Source organism: Pangasianodon hypophthalmus, chromosome 27 (assembly GCF_027358585.1).
Source record: "Pangasianodon hypophthalmus isolate fPanHyp1 chromosome 27, fPanHyp1.pri, whole genome shotgun sequence".
Lineage (NCBI taxonomy): Eukaryota > Metazoa > Chordata > Actinopteri > Siluriformes > Pangasiidae > Pangasianodon > Pangasianodon hypophthalmus.
Genome location: NC_069736.1, coordinates 7178837 through 7195489, shown reverse-complemented (window position 1 = coordinate 7195489; position 16653 = coordinate 7178837). Strand labels below are relative to the sequence as shown.

Sequence of the window (16653 nt, the reverse complement as noted above, 5' to 3'; positions counted from 1 at the left end):
TTTGGCATTTGGTTTATGTGCGGCAGCTGACCTAAGAGAACTTTCCGGGTTTTTCCGCTGTACTTGGTGGGAATGTTATCAAACACAACCGTGCAGTATGGTCTGATAGAAAAGTTTGTGTTTAACCAATCAATAACATTATTTCCATCTCTACCCCTATGGTGCTACAGTATCACAGAACCTGCTTCATCTCATCATTTACAAAATGTCTTCCTGCCTCTCAAGTGTATTTATGTTTCAGTCAGTGTATGAGTCAGTGAGGTACAATTTCACTGTTGAAAATGGGGGTGGGGGGTGGGGTTAGTTTTGCTCAGACAGAGTATTGGACATGCCACATTTTTGAGTTTTTAATTTTGTTGTATGAAATCGCTTTTCAGTTACGTTGGGAGAGAATGTGTGCTATTGATGTATTACTGTTGGGTGTTTCTGACATTCACCGTATTAGCCTCCTAATAATGCAGCATTTAAAATGCACAGGAAATTATTGTGCTAACAAAAGGCCAAACTGTGAATGTGCCAGAGTTTAAGTGATTGTCTGCTGGGTGTTTTCCTTTAGCAGACATATGCTTCAGTGATGGTTCCCTTTCATCCACTGATAAGAGGACAGAAATACAACTCATGATGGAACATTCAGACAAGAGAATGACTAAAATACACACACACACACACACACACACACACACACACACACACACACATAGATGGCAAGCAGAAGCAGAAGCCATTTAAATGGAGAGAAAACAAGGATGGCTTAAAAAAAGATTTAGCTCTTCTTAGTTACTTTAAAGCCAAAATAGGTTTAAGATGAGTCAGTGTTTAGAGGATAAAATGTCTAATAATCCACAAAACCCTTACAAGTTCTCCAGCTATCTACCCACTCTTCTCTAGCTCAGTTTTCAATTAAGTACAGCAGCAGCTCATCCACAGAGGCAGGTGGGAAGCTTATATGCTTATATATATATATATTCAATTCAATTTTATTTGTATAGCACTTTTAACAATGGACATTGTCATAAAGCAGCTTTACAGAAATAAACAAATTCAGGATATAAATTTTAAATTAATGATTTTTTCCCTAATGAGCAAGCAGGAGGCAATGGTTCCAGTGATTTGGTTGCACTTCTGGATGTTGCACTGCACGTAGTTACTACTGCACCCAATGATCAAAAAAATGAGACCTGCAACAAGCACTAATAGAGGCACATTGGGGTAGGTACGACGCTGCCCCGTTCTCACTCTATAAACATTTTCAGTGGCGGAGGAGCAGCGGACAAGGCTGTTAATGACAGGGTTGCAAGATCACATTTTTTACTCCAAATTAGGCTCATTTAAAAATACACCGCAGACACCAAAATCTTGTTTAGAAAATAATCTGCAAGCAAAGGCAAAGTATAAGTGCTGACAATGTGTATGATGTACAGAATCATTTCTGATGCAAGATACATTGCAAAGGGAAAGGGGGATTATGGAGTGGATATTGCCTGTACATCAGAAACGTGTGAAATCTGGCAACCCTGGTTAATGATTTTAGCTCTTCTACGTGCGCCTAACTGGCAGTGAGAAACACACCTGCTGTATCAAACACAGCTGAAGAAAGGTACGTCTAAAGTCACTCAAAACAAGCTGATAGACTGTATGTGGAAAGATTATATGTTAGTCTAATGGGGCAGGTGATGGTGAAGTCAGTAATCATTGGATAATCATGACTATTGTCTGTGAGCTTTGTCCACATGTTACAGGTACCGTGAATAGAGACTGGTGAAAATGCTGGAGGTTATATTTAAGCTCAATATCCTCCGTGGATATGAAAACAGAAAAATTTCCACTTAGTGACTCAGGCTTTAGTGCCACACTCAGCCAAAAGCAGCTCATCTCCCCCATCTGTTATTCATCAGCTCCTCCATGTTCAACTCTCTCCCTAAACACCTGCCCTGAAGTAAGAGTGCGTGCGTGTGTGTGTGTGTATATATACACGTATCAGAGACAGATGGATGCAAAGGTGCCAAAACAGAGGGCACTGGATGAGCAAGACCTCAATATTCTAGAGGAACAAACGATGACTAATCGCCATAAAGTTTCAGCATATTCATCAAGCTGATAAGGTCTCTCACACAGACACACACAGACACACACAGGTGCACACAAAGATAGATAGACGCAAGGACGGACCAAATAAGAGACACACAAGGACAGACACAATGAGACACACATACAGAAACAAAGACAAAGACACACACCAAGTCAAGGGCAGACACACGCAAACAGACTCACATACTCAAGACACACACACAGAAAGAGGAAGAGGCACACATTCAAAGGAGGACACACACAGACAGAAACACACACAGACTTCTGCCTTGAACAACGCTCACACAGCTACAGAAATCTTGGACATTCACATAAACCTCATTCTCAAAATATGAGCAAAATAATCAGCTAGTAAGTGAAACTCTTTATGATTCATATTTTTTAAATCTTTTCCTTCCCATCAAATTGGAAGTATAATGTTGTTCTATTTTCTTAAATAGACCAGAGTGATGATCATAATACATAAACTGCAATTATTGGCCAATTTATCAGAAGAATGTAAACTAAAAATTGAGCCTTACACAAAGTGTGATGGGAAAATAGAAGTCTCACGTCAGTCATGACTGACTGCTGTGGCTCGCGAGTGGAACAGTGAGCACTGAACTGCTGAGATTTATGCTCAGAAGACGACGTTCATGGCCCGTTTTACACCACAGATTGTTAGTGCACATAAAAAAATCTAATAGGCACACGGGTGCACTCTAAAACAAAGACTGCCACAACCTTGTTCCACTAAAAAATAAGAATAATGAGGAAGTATGAGGAAAATGTTCTCAAGGACTTTCATCTTATAAAGCAAACTGAAAATGGAGATGATGTTCACGTCTCTTCTGCTGTCATGTTTATGGAGCTGCTGCAGCGTCCCTGACGGCCAAAGCAATCTGCGGAAAAGAGCATTCATTTTTCATGGAGCTGCAGCCGAGCAGGAGCAGCCTTGAAAGCCGAAAAGCTTCAAAGGGATCAGGTGAGGCCAAGAGGCAGAAATATGGCTATGGAAAGGACACAAGAAAGAGTTGAGCGACAGAGACACATGCTGAAAAAGAGGGTATGCATGTTTCCATCCAAGCGCTCAAAACATCTGGCTGAATTTCAGAAAATCAGGGGGGAAAAAATCATTTTCATAAAGTACTATTTCATGTTCTGTTTGACATTCTGAATCAAGCAAGTGCCAAAGAAACGCCTATAAAGACATAGAACATAATTTATTTCAAAAACAGTTCTGCTCACGCTTTCATTCAGGTTTTCCTGTAGCTACTGGCTCCTCCTCCTACTGGCTCCTGCAAGCATTAAAGCCTAGTAGTGTCTAATTAGACAGCAGGAGAGACAGTAAGCCTGACAGACAGACAGCTACTGCTGAGTAAAACTGGGCAGGGAAGCTTGGATAAGAGTAAGAAAGTTCCCACTGCTCTTGACGCTGGCAGTGTGGCAGAGATAATGCTATTTAGTAAAAAGAAATGTCAAAAATAAAGTCTGCCACACACACACACACACAATCACTTCCTCGACCAAACTAAAACCGTGTTTGCAATGACATCTCCTTTCAAACTGCATTCCTAATTCTACCCACGAATGCCAAACATAGTGTCTGGGATAGATATGTATAATTAAAGTTTAAAGATTGTCTCAAGCCTAGTGTTTTGCCCGTTTGAACCGAATCCCGGTGTGGTTGCACTCGGGTGCTGATCAAAACAAGCGGTCTGACAGTGAATGAGCGAGGCGGTCTAGGTCCAGTTCTAAGTGAACACTAGCGCTGTTCGATTGCAGTAATAAAGTGATTTGACTCTGAAACGAACCAACTGCAGGAATCAAACATACTATGTATTTTGAGTTTTGAGCAACAAGTTTCATAGATGCAAGCTTCTAAACTGAGCCGTGAGGCACAATCTGAACCAAAGGACAGAGCCGTAGAGCTGCAGAAACACGATGTGTTCTGCGTACTTGTACCAACATATAAAACACTGGATGTGATGCACAAAAAGTTTTAAGCTAGTTATTTAGCTGATCCAGAAATCCATTGCTCAAAGCTTCACAGTTTTCATCACCAACACAGTGAAATGAGTGAATCTAATAGTACTGATACTTCAGCATGCATGCTTTCACATGTGACCCAAATACTTGAGGCAGAAACATTGATTCATTCTGGGCTGGTTTGACGGGAGGAGTGTCACCACTGCACGTTTTAGAGAAAGACTAATTTTATAAATCTTTGCAAGGCATAATAGGTACAGCCCTTTATTGTTATAATCTATTGATTACTTTTGCTGATCATGGATCAATAGCTCAAGTGAAGCCTTTCTAGTCACTTGTATACAAAAATGCCCAGCATTTCTGAGTTGTAATCACTCTTCTTTAAATGCTTTCTTTGCTTCATATAATCAGTCCTGTAAGTAGAGTGTTTTTTTTTTTTTACCCTAGAACCTCAAATTGCAGTTCAGGTGGCGCAGAGGTCCATTTCCCAAAAACTGGGCTCAAAAACAATTTTCACAGTCGACTAAATGTAACAAACTCTTGTTGCAAACGAATTTGGGTTCAAAAAATAAAAAAAACCCAGAAAACCTCCATCCATCATTCTTTACTTTGAATGCAACTAATTACAAGGTAACACAATTACATAACGCAGCCAATGCGTGGGGTGCACATTATACTTTTTGTTTGCGAGTCCTTCTGATGCTGAGAACCGGTGGTAGCAATTTCCCGCCATGTTGTTGACTACACAGCGTTAAATCAGTGCAAGTCATTAGATGAAAAGTGTGAGCTGTTCTCCATGGAGCTGCTGTGGAATGCAAAGTCCTGCAGCTCCCCTGCTAAGCCATGAGATCACCATTTGGATGAAATCCAGCACTTCTCTTCCTAATGACCATCTTCTCTCTCTTTTTTTGTTACTTAACATCGACACACACACACACACACACACACATTTTCCCTTTTTAGCTCCAGTCCAATCTCCCACCTCCATTCTCCAGCTCACTCTCTCTTTCTCTTTCACTCTGTCTGGCTGTCTAATCCAGCCCATGTAATTGCTTGAGCTGTAGCTGTAAGCCTTCAGCAGTGTGGGCTGAGGGCTAATAGAGAAATGGCAGTCACAGAAATGTGTGTTCATGAATGCTGGGTTCTGTGTTTAGACGAATAAACTAAATGGTTCCTTCTGTGCTATTAAAGGTATAGTCAGCAATTTAGGTGGAAGTAAATGGATACTAAATACAGCCCCTAGTTTAGTGTTCCCTCTGAAGCCATACCCCCAAAATACCTAAATCATAGTGCAAGAGTTTTCTGAAATGATAGGAGAAAAGAGAAATATAGAGCAAGCAGTGATCTGTGGTGTCCAAGGATGCTTCATAAATAGCGTCCCCAGTGGCCAGTCCTTCCCACGTTACATGGAACAATAAACTGTCCATAGATGAGCATATTCATCAAGTTTTGTGATCATAACTCAATGCACTATGTGCTTGGCCCCCTAGTAAGGAAAACTCTTGCTTGGTGCTTGGTCCCCTAATAAAGGGTGAAAATTCTGACAGAAATAAAAGATTATATAGGTGTAAAATCTAACACTTTGCAAATAATTTGTAACAAATGTTAATGAAAATTAGAAAGTAATAAAACTGTTTCCTTTGCTGTCAAACAGTTTGAGCAGCAGCAGATGGAAACAGTTCACGCTTTCTACGAGGGACATTAGACAAGTGATTTGTAATCACTGTTCATGCCAAGTATCAAGAGGTGGTACAACGCCCAAGGACCTCTCCACTAAGGGTATGATGGACCACTTGAAAACATGGCCACAGACTCGATATGAAGAAAATCCAGAAGCAAAAAGCGAAGTCCCTGCTAGCACAGACAGCACGTCTGTCAGGCTTCTGGGTTCAGTTTTTCGGCCCAGTGTGTCCTGAATTTCGGTTCTGGCCAGGAATTTTCATTTTGGTGCGCCACGTGAAAAGAAGGAGAACAGCTGACCTGTAGACTGTCGTCTTCTTTGACCAGCTCTTTCTGGGGGAACAGGTCCTTGGCCTGGATGTACTCCAGACTGGGAGGCCCCTCCTCACCCTGCAACACAACAGTAAGCACACACTGTATTACAGACATACTCTATACATGAGTAAAACCCTGTAATATGCAAAGGAACAACATTTCTGTGTTCTGCTCAAACTCATGGAGACAAATATTTCAAAGCTTTAATTCAGCTAAAAATAAAATTTACATAATTTCCCCCTTTTTTTGCAAATGTAGCTGATCAGGCAAGATGTGTTTACTGTTGGATAATAGCTTTAATTTCTTCCCCAGAGCTACGAGCCTAATGTTGCTAACAAGTCATTTCTGGGTGAACTAGCCTTCCCATTACTTGCTGAGCACATTAGCATTGTACCACCAGTGCAGTATTAAGCAGCAGACTTGAGACACCAAACTTCTCTTGATCGGCTACATTTGCATGAAGTGCAAAATCCTGAGTCTGATTTTGCTAAATTTTTTGCTAATATTCTCGTCCATATCATGCACTCTCACTTTTAAACTAAAACTTCAGTAGCTACTAAGCAAGATCACTACTGCACTGAAGGTTGACATAACACAAGTGCTAACATGAGAGAATTATTTACCATGGCAAGGCAACTTTCTGGAAGCGGGGTACGTGTGTGTACATGCACACACATTAAAAAAAAAATCAGGAGTTTGCCAATACAGATTCCTAGAAGGCTTCTTTCTGGTCTAATGTAAAATGGCATTTCAAGCCAAGTCTTAGTCTGTGATTGCAACCAACAAGGTCCCAACCATCACGTAGCAGATTAAACATTGACTGAGAAGGACCTTGAGCAATCACAGGGGGAGGTGAAAGCCCTCAACTTGCCACTGGAAATGACTCTGCTATAAACCCAGACAGTGCTTTAAAGTTGAAAGACATAAATGTACTCTCTACAAGAACAAGTGGCGTGCTTGTTTAAAGTACTGGTATAAAAAAGTGAAACGATCCAGGCACTGAAACCTGTGTTCTCTGCACTGAGGAGCAGCTGAAAGATGTGCCAGATGTCTAGCATCAGCAATACAGCCTAGTGACTAAAGTTGCAGTTGTCCAATATAAACTGCACATACGGCCCACTGCTACAACTTTACAGACGCACAAAACTTCTTCAGTTTCTTTATGATTTCAGTCTATAAAAATAAACAGTTATAGTGAGATGCTGTTAAACACCTGTTTGTGCTAGTTTGCTACGTGCAGACATGCATGTATTCCCATGCAACCTGCTGATCTATCTGTTCTAAGTATAAATTGGAACGTATGCCAAAGCTCTACATACTGGTGTGATGAAGTGTCTCCACATTGCAAAAGTAACTTAATGAGGCAGCCAGACACAGACATAACACATCAATCTGGACTCGCTGGTGAGACGTGCCCGGAATATGCACCTGATCCGAGTCCACCTCACACTCAGGTATGCCAGCCTTAAAGGTTAAAGGTCAGACTGAACCCCAGCAGGTTCTTTAATGCTAATATGCAGGAGCCATGATGCATGGGTCATTTTGGGAACAGAAACACAGACACACTCAACCTGGTACGAACAAACAAGGAAACGTACTGTATGTAAAGCAGTTTGAAATTGTTGAACAGCTTAAGCAGACTTAAGAAACAACTTTCAAAATGTCACTGATCTGCTCACACTGCATGGCTTTAATTACTTGCAAACAGTTGTTTGATGCAGGCAGCAAGGATTGTCTGTTCTGCAAAGAGAACCACAGGTACAGACTAAAATAAATAAATAAATAGAATAGAATAAAAAATTATTGTGCGCCAGCCAGAACAATGTCATGTTTGTTTTATTTTTGCTGTTCCTAACAACCATATGGGTATAACATGCCAAATAATTTCGTATAAAAGCAATATTATTGTGTTTACATTTTGACCTCATCCTCCCACACAAATAGACAGATGATAGAACTGGATTCAGGGATCTGCTGCACATGAGAGCAGATGAATCTGATTTCCTCTCTGACTCTCACTGGCTGTTGCTCATCGCAGTTCTTGCAACTAGCCTCAGAGGAGATCACACTATGTGATTCATAGCTTTAAATACCAAACTTGCTTGAAATATTAAGACTCGAGTGGTTGAAATCATTCCATGACCAGGAAACCTGGGCTAAAATCTTAGTGTGCACTAAGCTTCAAAAGAAGCCCAAAATTCTGCACATTATCTTACGCTGCAGTCAACTTAAGGTCGGTAAGTGCAAATGCCTATATGATATAATAATGTCTAGAGCCTGGCTTGCTGACTTTGAGCCAGCTTGTGCATTTCCCTTCATTAGTGCAAGGAAAGGTGAGACAAATCAAGAGGACTTCCCAAAAACATCCTGTGATCTAATTCACTCCACATCTGGCAGGGAATGAACCATCCCACAGCATTAAAAACCCTCTTAAAGACGCATACACAGCTAGCATAATCCATATCCTTCTTAATCAAGCTCACCCAAACAACAGATGTGAGAGTGACAGACAGACAGACAGACAGAGCAAACCAGATGGCAGGACAGAGGACAAACTGAAGGGAGGGGAGAGTAGAGGAAAGTGTGACCTTCCAAAGGCCTCTAATAACCTCTGCAACTTCAACTCTAATTAAACCCAGTCTCTAGAGCTCTATATTTATTCTCCCAGTCCGTCTAGTCATTTCATTAAGTTCTAGCTACAATGCAAATGAGATGATGGAGCATCAACATTGTGGTATCATTCTTTAAAGATTACAGAATATTAAACTGCCCTTCAGTTTTCTGCTTTAGAGGGTAATACCACAGAATGACCAAGAAGCCACTCTGCCGCTACAAATGAGGACAATGACTCAACATTTCCTGCAATATCCAACACGGGTCCTCGCCTTATCAGTGGCCTGAGTTAACCTAGAGGCCAGGAATGTTGCAATGAATGTGTGGCAGTGGGGGAAACCCCTTCACATGGTCAAATTCTGACTATATCTACTATACACAGCAGCACAACGTTTAAAATCATGCAGATACAGGTCAAGAGCTTCAGTTAATGTTCACATCAAACACCTGAATGGACAAAAAAAATGATCCTCGTGACTTTGACTGTGGCATGGTTTGTTCCAGATGGCTGGCTTGAGTAATTCAGAAAATGCTGATCTTCTGGGACTTTGACACACAGCAGACTATAGAGTTTACACAGAAGGGTGCAAAAATACAAAAAACATCCAGTGAGACGCAGTTCTGCAGGTGGAAACACCTTCTTTATGAAAGAGGTGGTGAGCAGGAAAACATTTCAGAAAGCAAAATATGCTGAACCATGACGCAGATAAGACTGTTTTCCTGTTGTATTTGTTAAACTGGCTCATTACCTAACATGATCTTTGCTGGCAGACGTCAAGGCAAGATTAGAAAGTAGGCTTTATGTTTTGTTCATGTGAAAGTATATTATTGGCAGAAAACTTGATTTAGGTCAAAAACACATGTAATGATTATTAGCTGTTTTCCAGAGTTCAGCCACAATGATTTGTTACAGGTTTTCCTAGACCACTACACACACATCAGTACCTAGATAATGACTAAGTAATGATTAGTTTAAATAAAAAAAAAAATTGTTTGCTTTATTATCCACGTTTGTGTATACCTAAGAGCCATCTTTAATCACGAGTGCTTACATATCACATTAAACATTGTAAGAACAGCATTGTACTTAACCAGCAGCAAACGTTTCTGCCCCAGGCTTTGATTGGCTATGAACATCATCACATTTCCAGAAATAATATTGATATTGCCCAGCTACAAGTTAACCCACTTGCAGAATTGTCTCCTTCACTTATTCCCCCACAAAACTCAACCTACATTAGCTCTGTCTCCAAGGAAGGTACTGAGCTCCCATCATCCATCAGTGCCAGTGTGCCGACTGGCTGGAGACGGCATGGCAACACCCAGCCCTCTGTTTAGCCAGACATGCCAGACGTTACCTGCTGAGCTCATGGTAGAGTCAGACAGACATTACTTGTGAGGGTCACAGAATGTGCAGCGGTCAGACTAAAAGTCAAGACCAATACTGACCTTTCAGCACAACAATATGAGTACGGAAGCCATCAAAGCGTAATGTTTAAAGTTGATCAATGCATAAGTGGCCATATTAGAGTGATTTTCCACAGGTTATCTGTGCTACACTGTGAAGCAATGAAGGAGAAAAAAAAAAAACAGCTTCATCTATGTGAAATAAAATATAAAGAACTGATTCAGAAAAACAACCGAAGTGAATAGAAAGCCCTTCATATCCATAGTCTCTCAGATTAGTGGGAGGATCTTACCTGTCCATCAAATGCTTTGATTACTAACTTCCAAACTGCCGTGATCCGCCCCATCTGAAGGTGTCGACTCGAAAGCCTGTTTTTTTATTTATACAGAAGTACATTGCCACCAAAGTGGAACGCTTCTTTCTGAATGTTTGACATGTATGTCTGTGCTAGACAAACCGGGTGACATGCGGACGCCAGCATCTGTCAGTATGATATCAAAGGAAGATATGAGAGTGACAGAAGGGTCAAAGAAGGGGGAGGAATGAGAGGTGAGGATGAGGTGAAGCACAAAAGTTGCCAGGCTTCTATAAAGCATACTTTATACAAAAAGTAAAAGCTATGAAAGATATAGGTTTAGAAAATGCTGTCTGAAGTGAAATGAAGAGAAGAGGAGGGTGGGGAAAGTGGGAGGTAGACTGACCAATCCATCTTAGCATTCGTTTACAAGGGTTGCACTTTATGCAAGTAAATTAGCTTGTGGATAAGGATAAGAAAAGAAAAAGCCACCATGAGACAACTGCATGATAAAGACAAGCTTCAGTTCAGATTCACCAAACCACACGATGCCACTGAAGCCATGTAGGAGCACCAATAAGCACTCTAAGTTAGCGTGTGCTGCTAATGTGATTAGCCGCTACACACGAGCCCATTGGTGTGTTAATTCTACACTATAAATCCTCATTAGTCTGGTGCTCGAAAGACGACTCCGACACAAAGCGAGGGGAGACACTGTGTTAAATGGAGAAGAAAAGAAAATCGAATAAAGAGTGAAGGACCAATTAGACCTGCCAAACACACTCGACACAGCCACTAACAGAACGGAAGCACCCCGGAAAAATTACTGGACATGCTAAATCGCCCAGTGCTAATACCTCTGTTAGATGTTCATTCCCGTAAATGCCAAACTGGCTCAATTAGTCAGACGACACCTGAGGGACAGTGATGGTTCACTCCGCCTGCTGTAAAGCCTTTTTGGCAGACATTTCCCCCATTTCTTTCATTACTAACATAACTTGCACTCTCTCCATTTCTTCTCTTTTTTCTCTCTGATAAACACTCCACTTCTTTCCAAAGGATCCATTAAACTGATGAATGGAATTCCAATCTTTCCATTTACACTTGGCATGAGGCCGTGAGGGGAGACATGGCAGAAGCTCAAGTGTTCGATTAGCAAATGGATTGTTCCAGTGTATGGAAACATTTCTTTTAAAACAGCGTACTCCCTACAAAAGCCTGATCAGCTTGCAGTTGTGTTAAATGAACACTTGAGGAGTCGTTTAAGATTATTACTTGTTACGCCATACAAGACGATCCCAATAAACTCTTGGCTGAAGCTGACTACAGACTGTGTCACAACATGTGTTCTCAGTGTCAAATTAGACGAGGAAGATCTGAGACTAAACAAAATTATGCTCTGCTTACGTCAGCAATTAACATGGGCAGAAAATGTGGACGCATAAACAGAAACACTTTTGAAGCATAAGAAATATCTGATTTTTCTGACTGTTAGCATGCTTCCTTTACATTTCACCATTTTACTGTGAGTTTTTGCGGAATTCTATGCCGTCCTTTTAGCTTTTAGATGAAATTTTAATCAAACTTTTCTGACACTGCCAGAACTTTGATGTCAGCAGTCTCTAAATCAACCATCACATTATGTATTCCAACACCACCAGTCTCAACTTGCAACCAAAGGACTCTTTTACGATGCATCATTTTTGTCTGTGAGCAAAACCAGGCCGAAAATGATAGCGTGTAAACCCGGCTTAACACTAAAGGTGTTAGTATAAAAGATGCATTGTATTACAAAAGCCCTTATTACGTAGGAGTTTTATCCAACTTTCCAACACTGACACAATATGCTAAAAATAAAATCATTACTGTACACTTTCTAGGCAGAAAATAAGGCACTTCTGTGTTTACTTTATGTTATGCTGATTAAATTGAAAACCACAAATTTTTGTTTTTTTTTTTTGGAAAAAAAAAAAAAAAAAAAACAAGAAGAAAGGTCCCATCTCTGAAATGACCAAACTGTACATTATTATAATATGCATTTAAACCACTTTTGCCTGTAGGTTTCATGAACATGTTCTTCATAAATGTTTACTGACAGAATTCAGCATCTACTGTTACACTTTCGTCTGAGCAAGATTCAAGTAAGCAGCAATTTTGTTTTAAGTTTTCCTCCCAGTAGTTAAATGTGTCAAAATTCATGTATGTAGTAATTACACATAAACTACACACGCAGCAGATAGAGATTAGGTTGAACTCCAAAATACGAAACTCCAAAATCCAGGCCAGTCTGGTACTGTGCTCCAGGACACCAGATTCACTCAACACTTAATTAACCAAATTTATTAGGAGTGTTAGAAACACACAAATCTGTAAAGTCTAGTCTGCAGGCCTGGAATTGAGCAGCCCAGTATTAAGCTATTAAACCGCAATTAAAATGGTCATGTACAGCATGGGTGTCACACACACACACACACACACACACACGTTCTCAAGCTTCTCATCAAGCCCACCAAATGAATGTAGAATCTGTGTTGTAAATTAAAACTGTCTTGTAGAACATGACTGAACCGAAAGATTTAACAAAGAGCTGGTTTGTTATTTCGCTAAGCGGCAAAATAGATCAATCGACTCAGCTACTGATGAAAACTAATATCCTGGTATTTAATTAATTAGCAAGCTAAAGATTTGATGTATAATCCCAATTAAGGTCATTTCAGTGCCAGGATGGAACACTTTAAACGAGAGATTTAAACTGCAGTCTATTCATCTGTTTTATAGGTGATATGTTCAGTCCAATTTGTACTTTTCAGATCAATTAAGAAGAGTTCCTGATGTGTTATTGGTCTATTAAATAGATATTTTTGGTCTGGCCCACTTGACATTGGACTATGTTGAATGTGGCTCATTAGTTTGACATCCAGGGCTTCTAGATACGAGTGTGTTTACGTCAAGAGCATTGCTCAAATTTACAGAGGATGCTCAAAGGTGAGAGACAAACACGGGCTTATCTGACATGAGCACCAAATTACGTAACAGAAAACAAACAAGTAGTGAAGCTAGAGGAATAAATCCACTGCAACCAATTACCTTAAACTAGGAAATGGAGCAATCTTAAAATACAACATGTTTAACAAATCATGTGCTGGCATTATAGTGGAAAGCAGTATGTGTCTACATATTGATGAAGTGAATAAAGGAAAGACAAGAAAGAGATGCTAGAAGACCTGCAGTTGTCATCTGGTATTCTGGAAGACTCTCTCGCTCCAGACAGAAGCAATAAATTTCCAAAGTGACTGAAAAGTTTGAGAGCGTGAGATTTAATACCAGCATCTCAGAAGTCCACCATGGATATGCAGCATGTTACTCCATCCAATGAGCTATCCATCACCATCTTTCTCCTCCTGCTATGCATCCATCTTTCCTTCTGTACAGGTTCTCGCTGTACCGATGACGACGTGGCGAGTCATGTCGTGTTTCGGGAAAGCGCGAGTGTCGTATTACTGAAGTCTCATTTATAACCACTCCGCATGGGTGTGTGATTATGCATGAGCTCCGAGAGGGGCTGTGAGAGCAAAATGAGAGGAGATTTTTCACTTCAAACAAGAAAAGACTAAATTATGCCCAGGGAGAAATAGAGAGTATTAAAGTCTAAGACTCGTCCAGACACACTCTCTTACATTGCCCCAGATATACGACGATGATGAAAGAGAGAAAAAAAAAATCCTGCAGGAGATTTGGAGACAAACATGACAAGGAGGTAATTGTAAGAAAACAAGAAGTGAGAGAAATATAAAAGCTAAAGGAGATAAGAAGGGCTGTCATGATTACTTGATTAAATTCAAGTACCTGATTTTTTTTTAAAAAAAAAATCCTCGATTACTCATTTTGAGTATTCGGCAAATGATGTGTGTTATGTGCATGATAGAGTCGTGTCGCAATATGAAAGTTTTTCACGACTTAAACGCCCGTTATAGGAATTATAATCACGGTGGCATTCCTATCGTAAAACAGTGGTCAAATATCAAATATCGAGTGATAGAACCTTTCGAATTACATATAGATTGGCGAGATTAAATTATGTTAAGTGAACTTATTGTTCAACTTCTTGTCTATGTTTATTGTGAATAAAAAAAAAAAACAACACGATTATTCGATTATTTGTCAAAATAATAAATCAAAAATAATTGTCAGATGACTCGATTACTAATCCAATTGATAGTGACAGCCCTAATAAGAAGTGTGTGTGTGTAATGGAGAAGAAGAGAGAGGGAAAAAGAAAAGAAAAAAAAAAAAAAAAAAGATTGGCCACGCCAGAGTGAGTGTCATTAATAAAAATTAAGGTTTTCTTAAAAACTAAATTGTACATCTACATCTTATTAAAGTTTACACATTTAATTCAAATGTCTTTCATCGAACTTGCTCACAATGCTTTCCTACATGACCCACAATGCCGTTCAACTACCTGCTGATAGTAGCGCCAGTTGTATTTAGCCGTTGCTTGATCCAGCTCGCTTGATCCATCTCTCTCACCTCCAGATCAGCTTCCAAAGCTTCAATTCTCATGCTGATACCACCATCAACTATATACCTGCTATATAATTATAGTTATATAGTCAACCATATAGCAGCAATGCATTCTGGACCTTTGAGTTCAGTGTTTGCTGTCTCCACTATTTCTACGCTGCATTTCTCATGAATATGACACTGAACATCACTGGAAAACCTGTGATAGCTCACTGCTATTGCTAGCACAGTTACAGTTGTGTTCAAACAATGTCCCTCTGTGACGTCACCACGCTAGAGAACCGCTACTGTCTCACAAGAATACCGAAAATACAGCAGCAACCACCACAACCACTAAGGACGCCACAAATATTCCAATATAAACATTATTTCATGTGTTTCAGGATGGAGTTTTCCTTTAAGAATTTTTCTTAATTTTTTTTTTCTATAACCAACTCAGGGCTGTGATGTCCTGCTATACCCTACCAGACGATAGACTCAAAGTACACACAATGAGAAGGAGTCTTGATATTTAGTGTAATGAATGGTCACATCCACACTGCAAGCATATTCACACAGCTGTACTCAAAGTGCTGCATCGGCTGTCTTGATCAGCTTTAAACTACACACATTATTTCATTATTTCACAGACAGAAAGCTCTCAAACCTGCATCCAAAATAACTCTATTAACTGAATCTAAACCCAGTGTCTAGTCATGATATTATTGGGAGGGGCAAGCTTCTCACTAAGGAGGGTTTTTATATTTCCAGGCATGAGATTTGAAAAATCTGCAGTGAGAAAATAATTCGAACTGAAAACAACATGGCTTGTGTCAAAGGCAATAACAATCAGAAACCAAAAGTGTTTCTACTTGTTCGCACTATAAATATCCTTTTTTGTGAAATGGAGGCTTACCCATGATACTACTAGTCGCCACGTCGATTCCCAGAACACACTTTGCTTATATCGTGTTTGTGGTTCAGATTTCTTTTGACAGCATGAGCGAAGCATAAACGCAGCTAGTTTGGAGTAATCTTAGCTTTAAGGGGATTTTTCACTGCATAAACAAAGCCGAGACAAATAAATACGTGCTCGTTTTCTTCTTATACTTCGCAGGCTGTTTTTCCACATGCTGGATGTTTCACGGGTTTTCCTCTGTTGAACGTGTGAAAGTGCGTGTGAAAGCAGGCTGCAAAATTGAAATCCTAAACATGGAAGGAAACCTTATTTTAACTGTGTGCTGCAGTTTAGTTGCAGTTTTTTGCCCAATGTTCACTTTTATGTTAATGTTTCTGTGCTGAGAAAATTGAAATTAAAACAAATCAATATGATTCATCAAATTCTGTTAAGAGCTGTTAAAACATTTTCAGTTTTTACTACAGTGAGACATGAATGAGCACTTAATAGCTTCGGCCGGAAGCCGTAATTCCTCGCTGTTTAATCAGCACCTACCGACTAACAGAAATGAAGAGTTCTACACTTCATAGAGACTGAAACATTTCTCCTGCTTCCTCACTCTGCATACAGTTTCACTCTCTCTCCTCTATTCTTTCCATTCGCTCCCGAGGAGACGCTGCTCTCACGACACAAAGATGGAGGACACGCTGTTTTGCACAGTCACTCTCCTCCTCTCCATCCTCCCTTTGCTGTTTCTGAAAGAGCCCTCCCTCGAGTAGGTCCTGTCTTAAAGAAAGCTATGAAGCAATCACTGCTCAGTGTGCTTTACTGCCAGATGGTACAGAAACGCATCGCTCTTTCACGTTGCTGCTCTACGCCTATGGA

The 16653-nt window shown here is 40.1% G+C and overlaps 1 protein-coding gene across 6 annotated transcripts in view; it reads right to left on the bottom strand.

Annotated features, from left to right (window-relative positions):
* mtmr4 (myotubularin related protein 4) overlaps window positions 1-16653 on the bottom strand; it is a 69909-nt gene that overhangs the window by 25476 nt on the left and 27780 nt on the right. For all 6 annotated transcript variants that reach the window (XM_053230482.1, XM_053230484.1, XM_053230483.1 and 3 more), the window contains one exon: window positions 6037-6126. In XM_053230482.1, the coding sequence (XP_053086457.1) occupies window positions 6037-6126 (90 nt within the window). The remainder of the gene's footprint in view (window positions 1-6036; window positions 6127-16653) is intronic.